We start from the raw sequence: 13,480 nt of genomic DNA on the forward strand, positions 1-13,480 counted from the left end.
CTTGATTTTGGCTCAGGTCATGATCTCACAGTTTTTTAGTTCGAGCCTTGCATCGGGCTCTGTGCTGGCAACAGGGAGCCTGCTTCAGATTCTGTCTCCCTCTCTGCCCTTCCACCACTGTCTCTCAAAATGTTAAAAAAAAAAAAAAAAAAAAGAACAGAATATTAAAAGTTATCAAATTTTAAAATATACAAGCAAAGTACAGATGACAAAAATTGAGAGATGGAAGGAGGAAGAGAAATGAAGGCAAAGGCAGGGACTTTAATACTCACCTTATAAAGGGGAGAAATAAAATCTAGAGTTGATGGAATAAGAAAAAAACCCTAAGTTTAAAGTTATAAAAGTAACCAATAGAAAAGCCAAAAATTGGAAAGGGGAAAAGAGATATAGGGCATATTTAACAGAATCTTTATCACAGCAAGAAAGCCTTTACATGGCAAGATGTCTAAAATGAATAACAGTGGTGTAAAGGTATGATTTAATATTATAGAGGTAATGACCAGAACAAAGGAACATAACACTTAAAAATTAAAGTACAGGTGCCTGGGTGCTCAGTCGGTTAGGCACCTACTCTTGATTTCAGCTCAGAGCTTGGATCTTGCCATTTGTGGGATTGAGCCCCAAGTCGGGCTCCACACTGATAGCATGGAGCCTGCTTGGGATTTTCTCTCTTCCTCACTCTCTACCTCTCCACCACTCACACTCTGTCCCTCTCTCTCAAAATAAACAAATAAAATTTTTTTAAAAATTAAAGTAATGACTCTTTCTCAAAGCAGGACTCAGGAGGCCTGAAGTCTAGCTGTTCCTTTTAAGCCATTCCCCTTCTGTATTCTTCGGTATTTTTAGTCAAATACATGCATTATTAAAGGAAATTTTCAAGTGTTTAACATAAATTAAAACTACCATTAGAAATAAGATAATGAGAGGTGCCTGGTGGTTCAGGTGGTTAAGTACTCAACTCTTGATTTTGGCTCAAGTCATGATCTCACAGTTCAGTTTGTGAGTTCAAACCTCACATTGACAGCAGAAAGTCTGCTTGGGATTCTCGCTCTCCTTCTCTCTCTCTGCCCTTCCCCCGCTTGTGTGTGTGTGCACATATGTGTGCACGTATGTTCTCTCTCTCTCAAAATAAATTTTAAAAAAAGAAAGAAGACAATTAAACAGGCATTTTTGGTAGCTGTCTGGGTGACATAGATTACCTTTCAAATTTTAATATTTAAATTTTCTACAGAGTGTATGTATATAAAAAAATACATCTTATTGATAAAGCTGTGAATGGGAGCCTAGTAAGTTGAAACTTTTCTCAAAAGTGATGTCAGTGTCATCTGATGTGAAGACAGATTCATTTATAATTAAGTTGGTAGATGTGAAGATAGAACTGGAAGCAGTTCATGTCTGAGAGACACAAATTTTTTCTATGAAGAGACAAAAAATCTGCTTAAGAAGAGGCCAGGAATGCTAAACATCATGTAATGCATGAAACAATCCTAACTCCCTAAAGAAACAGTAGACTACAGTAGCAATCTAAAGGTATGGTCCCTGGGAATCTACAAAGTCTACAAGGTCAAGCTAGTTTTAAAATAATATTAAGAAATTTTATTTGCCTTTTTCACCCTCATTCTCCCCATAAGTTTAGAGTGGGATTTTCTAGAAACTAAATAATATCTGATGATTTCACTCTAAAGACTAAAGGTATGTGAACATGTGTATTCTTGTTTTTATATTTTCTCAGTTTCAATTTCTAATACAGTAAATATTGAGAGAGATAACCCACATAAAAGTTCTTGGGATCCTCAATAGTTAAGAATGTAAAGGAGTCCTGAGTCCAAAAGTTTGAGAATCACTGCACCAGGACATACTGTAAGACAAACCTAAACATTTTTTAAGTTTATTTATTTTTGAGAAAGAGAGACGAGCCTGAGAGAGCAGGGGAGGGGCAGAGAGAGGGAGACAGAGGATCTAGAGAGCCCAACACGAGGCTCCACTCTAACTCACGAACCACAACATGACCTGAACCCATGTCAGATGCTTCACTGACTAAGCCACTCAGGCAGCCCCTAAACATTTTTTAATATTTGCAAATAGCCACTTTTGTTTGCTCCTCTCTAACGAGCAGCAATAAAACTCTTAAAACTAAAACTAAAACTAAAATAGCTTCATATTCTTCAGCCTGTTTTTGAGAAACAAAAATCTAAAAGATAGATTTAGACAACTGTCAAAAGTGGAAAAGATTGTGAAACTTAGAGAAAAATAGAAAAAGGGAAACTCAGAAGAAACTCAACTGTGAGAAGGATTCCATCCTCCCTAACAATTCTCATCATTAACCTAAGGGAAAAACACTGCCCATTAACTTTAATTACAATCTAGAATCCTTATTTTAGTTTTATAAAGCACCTGAAAAGTCATCTACTTTCAAGATAATGAAAAAAATCCCTCTTTATAACATCCCTAAAATGATCATCTAGCCTCTTTTTAAACACTTCCCTGAACAGAGAATTTTTCTCTCACAACACCTAAATGCAATTATTTTATTTTATTTTATTTTATTTTATTTTATTTTATTTTAATTAACATCCAAATTAGTTAGCATATAGTGCAACAATGATTTCAGAAGTAGATTCCTTAGTGCCCCTTACCCATTTAGCTCATCCCCTCCCACAACCCCTCCAGTAACCCTATTTGTTCTCCATATTTGAGTCTCTTCTGTTTTGTCCCCCTCCCTGTTTTTATATTATTTTTGTTTCCCTTCCCTTACGTTCATCTGTTTTGTCTCTTAAAGTCCTCATGAGTGAAGTCATATGATTTTTGTCTTTCTCTGACTAATTTCACTTGGCATAATACCCTCCAGTTCCATCCACATAGTCGCAAATGGCAAGATTTCATTCTTTTTGATTGCCAAGTAATACTCCATTATATATACATATACAACATCTTTATCCATTCATCCATCGATGGACATTTGGGCTCTTTCCATACTTTGGCTATTGTTGATAGTGCTGCTATAAACATGCAGGTGCATGTGTCCCTTTGAGACAGCACACCTGTATCCCTTGGATAAATGCCTAGTAGTGCAATTGCTGGGTCGTAGGGTAGTTCTTTTTTAGTTTTTTGAGGAACCTCCATACTGTTTTCCAGCCTAAATTGCAATTTTATACAACCTGTAACAGTCCACAAGTTCCCCAGACTACAAAGTTCCACTAACTACTTTATTAGCCACCAATTTAAAATATCTTAAGAGTGTGATGAAAACAGTACTAAAATATTTCTTTTTCATTTCAAGTATGAAAAATATGCCTATTATTAACTAGTCTTCCCTTTGTACAGCTCTTAGTGATGTCTTAGCAAGAACTGGTAAATTTCTAATCTTGACCCTAGAACAAAATTTAGCATTTCTTAACCCTGGCTACAAAACAAAATCAAGAAAAAAATTTTTTTAAACACAAAAATATACAAAACCCACCCTGAACCTGGAGTTTGGAATCTCTAGGGTATGAGTTCTAAGAAACTGGTTTGGCTGGTTTGGGTTTGGGTTTTTCAGCTCTACAGGTCAATTCTGGTACTTATCAAACATCAATTAGAACTATTAGGACAGATCAGCAATTCATCAAACATCCCAGGGTGTTTTCAGTGCATAGATTCATCATAGGTGGGCGGGTCTCTTGTTCTAAGTAACAAACAACTCTCCTGCAAAATTATTTTCAAATAAATATTATACAATTATATTATACCTAGAGTTTATTAAGTATTTTCTTCTTTATTTTCCTGCTTAACCCTGCAGCAATCCTGTGAGCAATACGGGCAAGTAACATCTCCATTTAATAGGTAAAAAAAAAAAAAAAAAAAAAAACTAAAACTGCTGCAGAGTTACCAGATTAAAAGCATATCCTGGGGCGCCCGAGTGGCTCACTCAGTTAAGCGACCTTGATCTCAACTCAGGTCTTAATCTCAGGGTCATGAGTTGAAGCCCCATATTGGGCTCCGTGCTGGGTGTGAAGCCTACTTTAAAAAAAAAAAAAAAAAAAAAAGTATATCCTTATCTTCTGAGTATATATTCAGTACTCTCTCCACTAGACTACTGTCTTCCCATTTCACCAATCCCCCAGCACAACCAAAAAAGTTCTTGAGAGTTTTTTCTGAAATATAAACTTTACTAGCAAGGATGGAGAAAAACCAAAACTCGTATTTGGATTGTTTTCATCACCTGGCTGACTGAAACCAAACATATTCAACCCATTCTTGCGATGCATGTCCTGTTCCAATTTTTTCCCCTTATTTTTAACTTAACTTTTTTAGTTTGAGATAACTGTAAATTGACACACAGCTGTGAGAAAAAATACATTCCGTGTAACTTATACCCAGTTTGCCCAAACAATAGCATCTTTAAAAATCTCAGAATACCAGGGGCGCCTGGGTGGCTCAGTCGGTAAGCGTCCGACTTCGGCTCACATCATGACCTCGAAGTGAGTTCGAGCCCCGCATCAGGCTCTGTGCTGACAGCTCAAAGCCTGAAGCCTGCTCCGGATTCTATGTCTCACTCTCTATCTCCTCCTCCCCCACTCGCACTCTGTCTCTCTCTCTCTCTCTCACAAATAAACATTAAAAAAAAAAATCTCAGAATATCAGAACCAAAATATTAACATCAAATCGGTCAAGACACTAGTATTTCCATCATCACAAGGATCCCTCGCATTGCCCTGTTCCCCTAATTTTTAAATTCCTGATCTTAGGCATTATTTGGAAGTATATAATCATTAAGCCCTTACTCAATTTTATCCATTCGAAATACCAGAAATATCTTTGGAAGCCATGAAAAAAAACTTTATCTCACAAAGTACTGGTGGTCAGGATTGTTACAACCCAAGATTTTTAGGCTACTACTATAACAATATCCCTTGCAGAATGGAATTTTCAAGGTACGACCCCAGTTCTAGCTTTATGAAGCAAAATTTTTAAAAAATTTTTAACTGACATGCATACTTCTTTTTAATTTTAATTTTTTTTAAGAGAACAAACATGAGGGGGGGAGGGGCAGGAAAGGGGAGGGAGAGAAAGAAAGAGAGAGAGAGAGAGAGAGAGAGAGAAAATCATAAGCAGGTGCCACACTCAGTGCAGAGCCCATCACAGAGCTTGATCCCACAACCCTGGGATAAGGACCTGAGCTCAAATCAAGAGTCAGACACTCAACCAACTGAGCCACTCAGGCGCCCCCTGACATGAACACTTAATGATTCATTTATATAAAGTTCTAGACAAAATAAATCTAAAGTGAAAAAAAATCAGAAATTGTTGGGGCAGAAAATAGCTAAAAAAGACTACATGTGAGATTTCTGGGAAAAAAGAAATATTCTGTACCCTGATAAGGGTATAGGTTACACAGGTATATCCATTTGTCAAAACTGTACTGGCATTAGGCAGTATTTTCTTAGATATGACATCAAAAGCACAAGCAAAACAAGAAAAAGGGATAAATTAGATTTCATCAAAACTAAAGACTTTTGTGCTTCAAAGTACACCATCAAGTGAAAGAATAACTCAAAGAAAAGGAGAAAATAATTGCAAATCACACACCCAAAAAGGGACTTATCACCAAAACACAAAAAGAACACTTAGAATTCAGTAGTGAAAACATAAATAATCCAATTTTTTAAATGGGCAAAGGACCTTAATCAACAGTTCTCCAAAGGTGTACAAAAGGCCAATTACTACATGGAAAAGATGCTCAACATCATTAGTCATCAGGGTAATGCATACCAAAACCACAATGAGGTACCACTGCACACACACCAGGATGGTTAGAAGCAAAGAGACAGACAAGTATTGATAAGGATGTAGAGAAACTGGAACCCTCATAGTTGTTGGTAAAACTGTAAAAGGGTATAGGCAGGGTCTTTGGAAAACAGCTTGACAATTTCTCAAAATGTTAAACACGGAAGTGTCACGTGACCCAGCGATTCCACCCCTGGATTTGTATCCAAGACAAATGGAAACATGTCCACACAAAACCTGTAAATGAACATTCAAAGCAGCACTGTGTAGCAGCACTACAGCCAAAAAGTAGAAACAACCCAAATGTCCATCAATTGATGGATGTATTAACAAAATGAATATATATCCATACAATGAAATATATTTTGGCCATAAAAAGGAATGAAGTACTAATACATGCTGCAACATGGCTGTAGCCGAAAACACTGTGTTAAGTGAAAGAAGCCAGACATAAAAAGGCCACATATTATATGATTCTGTTAATGTGCAATGTCCAGGACAGGCAAAATATAAACACAGAAAATAGATTAGTGGTTGCCAGGGGTAGTAGGAGGGAATAATGGAAAGTGACTACTTATGGTTACACATTTCCTTTCAGGGCTGGTGAAAATGTTCTGAAATTAGACAATGGTGATGGCTGCACAACTCTATGAATATACTGAAAAATCAGTTAATTGTACCTTAAAAGGGTACATGTGAATTACATACATATAAATACAATATATGCACAACTCAATAAAGCTATTACTTAGAAAGTATACAGTTAATATATGTAAATTTCACCTTTAAAAAGCTTCTTAAAATAATTATGGAGTGGAGTGTGCATAGAAGTATAGATGAAACAAGCATGGATACAAAAAAGTTTGTTATAGTATTCTGTTCACTTTGTATGTTTCTAAATTTTCCTTAATAAAAAACTTTAACTGATGTATAAAAAGTTTTTAAAAAATAAAGTACACTGTATTTTTATTTCCTTTGTTTGACAAAGGAAATAGAATCGAGAAGTTGCTACCTTCTTCATTCTTTTGCAGATAGGGCCAAAGACTCCATGTGAGACAAAAATGAAAAGTACTTCATCTTAAAAATGTACAAAGAGAATTTCAATCCTAAGTTTCAAAACAGTTCCTTACTCTTGAGTTCCTGTGGTTTTCATGGTTAATACATGAGACAATTCCTAATAAATGGGTGTAGTAACTCCTAATACTATGCTATCCAGTACAGCAGCCACTAGCTACATACAGCCATTTAAAACTTAGTTTTAATGAATTAAATTATAAATTCAGTATTCCGTCACACCAGTTATATTTCTAGTGTTCAACATCTACACGTGGCTATTGGCTACCATAGTGGATAGAGCAGATATAGATCACTGCCATCAGTGGAGAAAGTTCTATTGAACAGCACTACACTAATACATAAAAAATATCCACAGGGAAACTTCCACATTCCAACTTAAGGTTGTTATACTGCATTTTACTGCAATAACCAAATCCTGAAAAACAAGGAAAACAAAGCATAAAAAGATCAACCAAAGAATATCATTCATGGAAGTTTACACTAAAACAGCAGTTAAATTTCACTTTCAGAACCACCCAGCTACAGATGTTGGCCATGACAACTCCTCAGAGGCAAATTTCCCCATCTGTTAAAATAGATTATTACTATACTGCCAGTTTCCTAAAGTCAGATATAAAGATTATGCTGAAATACGAATAAAGCAAATTACCCTTCCAGTCAAGGATCTAATGAAAGGTATAATCAATGACATCAAAGAATTTATGATCCATAGCAAAATACACAGAATAAAATTCCCTTCCAAACTGAGCTTTGAGGCAAACATCATAATTAAAAGAATTATTAAATATATTTTGTTTCATCCAGAAAAGAAGTTTAATTAAATGATTTCTGTACTTCTCGTTCTACAAATGTGTACACATTTCATCCTGATTAGGTATAGATTTCCGTTAATGCCCATTAACATGAATATGCAGTATCAGGAAACAGGTGCACTCTTAATTCAAATATTTGAGAATATTTTTAGTACTTTACAAAAAAGTGGTGAGCAAACTTAAAATGTGAGTTGGAATGTTTTTATATTTAGGACCTAAAAACACAAAAACAAAATTTCACTTTGTATTCCTTCTCAAGCTATCACTGCAAATGGTTGGAGTGTGAATAACATTCTAAATATCAAGAACAGAATACTTTTTTTTAAGAAATTTAAAATCAAAATCAACTCTTTCCTTGCCAAGACTACTGGGCACCTAAAGCTCTTAGTCAAAATGGCTCCGTGTAAAGCATTTTCAAGCTTTTGAAAAGGTCACTTAAGAATGCAAGTACATTTTATTTTATCCTCATAAAATTCTTTTAAATTCAGTCTTTGCAATCCACTGCTCCCCTCCCAAAAGGAATTCTCAAGACAGAATGAAAACCTGGAAATTGAAACCAGCCTGTAGGCAAGGTATACAGAAGAGTCACATGGAATCAATATGAAGGAGAAAGTTACTACTACCGGAGCATCTGGAGTCAAATTAAATCAAGCACTAATTACATATTTCTAGTTCTGTACTGACCTCACATGGAGCTTTCTTACATTATACACAGGCCTACCTAGGTCTGCATATCTGAATTTGTAAGTGGTTCTATCTTTAACCAAAGTTAAATGTTTCAAAGCACAGAATAACATACCATATCCCCTTCCCCATTGTTCACGAACCCTCTCTCTGTTCGTCAAATCACCCCGATAAATCCATCTGTTCCCTCTAGTTGCTTCCAAAGAAAAATTCTAGCAACCAAAGGCACCAGATTGTAAAACACACACTCAGAGTTAAGAGTTCTGGCACTACCAAAATATGTTAAGAAATCTTGGCAAATTAGTTAAAATCCCTTGAACCGTATTACCTCAGTTGTAAACATGAATAATACATATCTACCTCCGAGCAGGGATAGGAGTTAGAATTTATTGTGTGCTCCAAATATAAGGTGTCTTTCCCCCATCTCACACTTTCCCTCCTACTTGTCCCCTTTAAAGCTTTCAGGGTTTGCTTCCAGCCTCCACTTAATTCCTTATCCTCGTTACTCCATCCTGCTCTTCTTACTCTAGCCCCTTACTCCAATTCCATACAATTCCACCACCCTCTGGTTCCAAGCTGCTACTTCCCTTTGCGCCCCCTAAGGTCCCAGGCAGCCCCTTCATTCAGCTCCCCACGTCTCCCTCAGTCCGCATTTCCTAACGGCTCCTCCCCTCGGTTCCCCACCCCCTCATCACCAGGTTCATCCTGCCCCTCCAACCGTCTCCCGCCCCCAGGTTCCTTCCTTCCCCTCCAAACACAGCTTCCCCGTCTCAACGTTTCATCTTGGTCCTCCAACCGACTTCCCCAATGCCTTGTTCGCTCCCTATTTTCTCCAACACCCAACTGAACACTCCATTCTATCCATTCTTTTCAACGTATACATAAACGCAAGGGACCCACATATACACACTAGAGATCCCACCCCCACCTCGATCCTCCATCTTTCCCTTTTATACTTGCTTCCTTTCTTCCTTTTCCCCCCGCCCCCACCTCCTCCGGAAGAGCCTGGTTCCCAGGCCAAGGTCTCTCACCTCATTCGGTCACTTCAGTGGTGCCAACCGCTTCATACAGGAAAAAACAACCAATCACGTCCCCCTGGGCGCTTCCCCTGCGAGTCCAAGTACTTACTGGGCACCCGCCCCACCGGGCACCCCGCACATGCACACGCACAAACCGAGGTCCTGGGGACGAGGGTTGAGAAGAGTGAGCCTTCTTACACCGGCCTCAAACACAGACCACTTCGCTACAGCCCTTCGCCATTTTGGTTTCCCGCGGACTGCCGGTGCATTCTGGGAGCGCGGAGCGACTCTGGTGCCGAATGGCAGCTCTCCAGGGCTGCGAGGGGGCGGGGACTGTGCGGTGAGCGCGGAAGAACACCGCGCCCTGCGTCCCTGACCGAAGCTGAACAAAGAAGGACTCTTTAACGTAGCAGTGGGGCTAAGTCCTTCCGCCGCCGGCGCTAACACAATAGTGATCGCTGCGCTCCTGGTCGTCGGCTGTCTTAAGTGTTCCTCTCATAAAGAAGAGCGTCGTGTCCAGTCTGCACCGTGCGTGGGTGTTTTTTTTTTTTTCCCTGAAAAATGCGACAGTGATCTCTACATCTTGCCTTGCCAATTTCCTTTCATTACCTTAGATAAGACACGTTTCTTCTATCTTCACTTGAAGCCTGCTGTTCGAATTTCCTTCAGCGAGTAAACCCTGGATGTCAGGATTAAATTTTGCTTGGCGATGCTTGTACAGTCCCAAATTCCTTATCGGGAGCTCCTTGTGTAGAAGATTTTCGAACTTTTTTTTTCCTAGACGTTGAAAGGTTTTTCGGTGTATCTGCTTTGCAATCATTCCTAATTATGATGAAATCTGAGAATATCCTGTACAAAGTGACTTATTTTAGGAATACAGAACTTTTTTACACTAGGGCAGACCCATAGCCTGCCAGTATCCTGCTGCCGACGGGAGTCCCAAGTGACAAACTGGAAGTGTGCATGCTTGTCTCTGAGTTACGCTTACATACAACCTAGCTCCCCTTTAGTAGCCACCTGGGTACCTTTGTAACTTTGTCAAAATAATTTAAAAATCATTTTATATTTTTGTCTCATTATATAACAGGAGTAAAATACAAGGACAAATTAATATATATTTTTTCCTCTCTGAAAAAGTACCTCTTGGGCCCAAACTCACTTTGCTCATATTTCAAAAGGGATTCCCTCAGCCCATAATCTCAGGATTTGGCTAATAAATATTTAGTCTATCCACACCATTCAGTAGCCACACCTTCCATACCTTTGCTTCTCCTAAGTAATAAAATAATTGAATTTAAGTCTGTCTTGCTATGGCCTCTATCAGCTACCTTTCAAGTTTCACTTTCTTTGAATTCTATTATAAAGTAGTCTCTCATAAATTCCTCTTCCATGCCCTTAACACTTTTAGTTGAGAAGAGTTTTGAATTTAAAAAAGTAGATACAGTCCCAAAACGCATAAAGATATTACACCAACAGGTGTATTTATTAGGTGTAGCAAAGCCTAATCATAGAACATCAATTCTGAAGAACATTTTGGTGTAAGCTCTCCCCAATGTCTCTCTCAAGGGGTCAACAAGTCACAGATTTAACATCCTCAGTAGTAATTCAATAGCTCAGAGGCAGTCATTTCAATTACATAAATGCTAATAATTAGAAAATTCTTCCATCTATAAATGTGCTATGTCTTCCTATGAAATTCCCATTTACTAGTTTAACTTTGGCCTCTTTAGCCAAAAGTATTCTAATCCTTTATACATGACAGAGGCAATAATGACTACTAAAAAAAAAAGCATATCATTTTCCTATGTAAATGCACAGGTACAAAAGTGCATTAATGTAATTTAACAAAACCAGGTTCAGAGAATCAAGGGCACTAAGGGAGCCACAGTAAAATATAAAGAACACCTATAACTGGGGTCTTAGAAATTTCTGTTAACTAACCAACGTGCAATAAATTAAGACTTTACATAGATGTATGATCTAGGTTTTCATGTGAGGACAAGGTGAGCCTAGGACCCCCTCTGCCATCTTCCCCAGAAGTCTTGGATTAGGACTTTTTTTTTTTTTTAAAGGAGGTAGGAACATATTTTTTTATTTTTATTTTTTTTAACATTTATTTATTATTGAGAGACAGAGAGAGACAGAGCGTGAGCAGGGGAGGGGCCGAGAGATGGGGAGACACAGAATCCAAAGCAGGCTCCAGGCTCTGAGCTGTCAGCACACAGCCTGACGCGGGGCTCAAACTCACAGACCGTGAGATCATGACCTGAGCCAAAGTCGGACGCTTAACCGAGGAGCCACCAAGGTGCCCCAGGGACATTTTTTTTAAATGTTTGTTTATTGTGAGAGACAGAGAAAGAGGAGAAACAGAGACAGAGAGAGGGAGAACAAGCACATACGCACCCACATGGGGAGGGGGGCGGAGAGAAAATCCCAGGCAGGCTGAACCAGGGCTTGATTTCACCAACCAGTGAGATCATGACCTGAGCTGAGATCAAGAGTCAGATGCTTAACTGACTGAGCCACCTAGGTACCCCAGATTAGGACTATAAAAAGAAATGTCAAGTACCTCAGAAGTACACAGCAACATACCTTTTGCTGTTATTTATTTATGTAATAGTCATTACATAATAGTCATGATCTAGTAGTCATTAGGATTGTTCTGGTTCTCCTTTCTTCCAGACACAGCAAAATTGCACTCTTTTGCATCCTCGAAGTTAGGTATGGCCATGTAACTCACTTTTACCAATGAAATGGGAGAAGTGATCCGTATCACTTCCTGGCAAAAGTTTTAAGAGGCAGAGGCACATCCCCTTCCCCTCTGCTGTGGTGATGATGGAACCATGTGTTGAAATAGAACAACTGTCATTTCAGGTTCCTAAATAACTACAATAAGCAGAAACTAGATGTGCAACCATCACCACAATACAGTTTTAAAACATTTCTACTACCCCCAAAATATTCATTATGCCCATTTGTAATCAATCCCACTGGGAACCCCAGGCAATGTTATCTGCCTCTATATATCCGTCTTTTCTGGCCACTTTATATAAATGGACTCCTACAATATAGTCTTTTGATATGGCTTGTTATACTCATCACGATGTTTTTGAAGTTCATACATGTTGTACCACGTGTCTATGGTTCTTCCCTTTGTATTGCTGAATAGTACTCCATTGTATGAATGTACCATGATCATGGTATGAATGTAACTGTCACCAGATGCACATTTGGATTATTTGCAATTTTTAGCTATTATGAGTAATGCTGCTATGAAAATGTGTGTACATCTTTGTGTAGATACTTGTTTTTATTTTTCGTGGATAGATTCCTGCAAGTAGAATTGCTGCATTGTATAGTACATTTGTGTTTAACTTTTTAAGATACTGCAGAACTGTTTTCCAAAATGTGAACAATGTGTGAAGGTTTCAACTTCTCCACATCCTCAGTAATACTTGATATGGTCTATCTTTTTTTTTAATGAAGATTAAGTACTGTAATTGTACTATCTTCAACCTAGCAAAACCTTTCCCCAGTCAAATGTATAATTCTCCTGCCTCTTACGAAATTCCTTCATCATTTTTTACAGACTCTGTCGTCTTTTTGCTAACAGAACTCAGAGCCCTCTCCCCCCCCCCACCTCTCTCTCTGTCCCTTCTCTACTACCTAAATGCTGAATGAATGTCATCTTGTTTTTTTAGTCATGTTTCTATTTATACAAAGAATCAAAGAACTATTGGCTCCAGTGGGAGTGAAGTGGTTTCTCATTTTGGTTTCAATTTTTATTTCCCTAATGGTTAATGATGTTGAGCATCTTTTCATGTGCTTATTAGCTAGCAATTCTTATATCTTTGGTGATGCATACATTCATATATTTTACCCATTTTTTAGCTGGGCTGTTTGTCTTCTTATTATCAAGTTACAATAAATCTTTATATATCCTGGATACAAGTCTTTTACCAGATACATTATTTGAAATTATTTGCTCCCACTCTGTGGCTTGTCTTTTCATTTTCTTTTTTTTTTTTTTTTAATTTTTTTTTTCAACGTTTATTTATTTTGGGGACAGAGAGAGACAGAGCATGAACGGGGGGAGGGCAGAGAGAGAGGGAGACACAGAAT

General features: G+C 38.0%; 1 protein-coding gene across 5 annotated transcripts in view; it reads right to left on the bottom strand.

Annotated features, from left to right (window-relative positions):
• The window catches only part of MTF2 (metal response element binding transcription factor 2), a 78,398-nt gene extending 68,765 nt beyond the window's left edge, over positions 1–9,633 (bottom strand). For 2 of the 5 annotated variants that reach the window (XM_047870485.1, XM_047870483.1), the window contains exon 1: positions 9,371–9,625. Coding sequence is in view for 3 of the 5 variants with exons in the window: in XM_047870483.1 (XP_047726439.1) it covers positions 9,371–9,375 (5 nt within the window). In the remaining 2 variants the exon portion in view is untranslated. Of the gene's footprint in view, positions 1–9,370 lie in introns of all 5 variants that reach the window. The other 3 variants (XR_007154724.1, XM_047870484.1, XM_047870482.1) reach the window with 3 other exon arrangements.
• Between the last annotated feature and the right edge of the window lie 3,847 nt (positions 9,634–13,480).

The sequence above is a fragment of the Prionailurus viverrinus genome, chromosome C1 (genome assembly GCF_022837055.1).
Source record: "Prionailurus viverrinus isolate Anna chromosome C1, UM_Priviv_1.0, whole genome shotgun sequence".
Classification (NCBI taxonomy): Eukaryota; Metazoa; Chordata; class Mammalia; order Carnivora; family Felidae; genus Prionailurus; species Prionailurus viverrinus.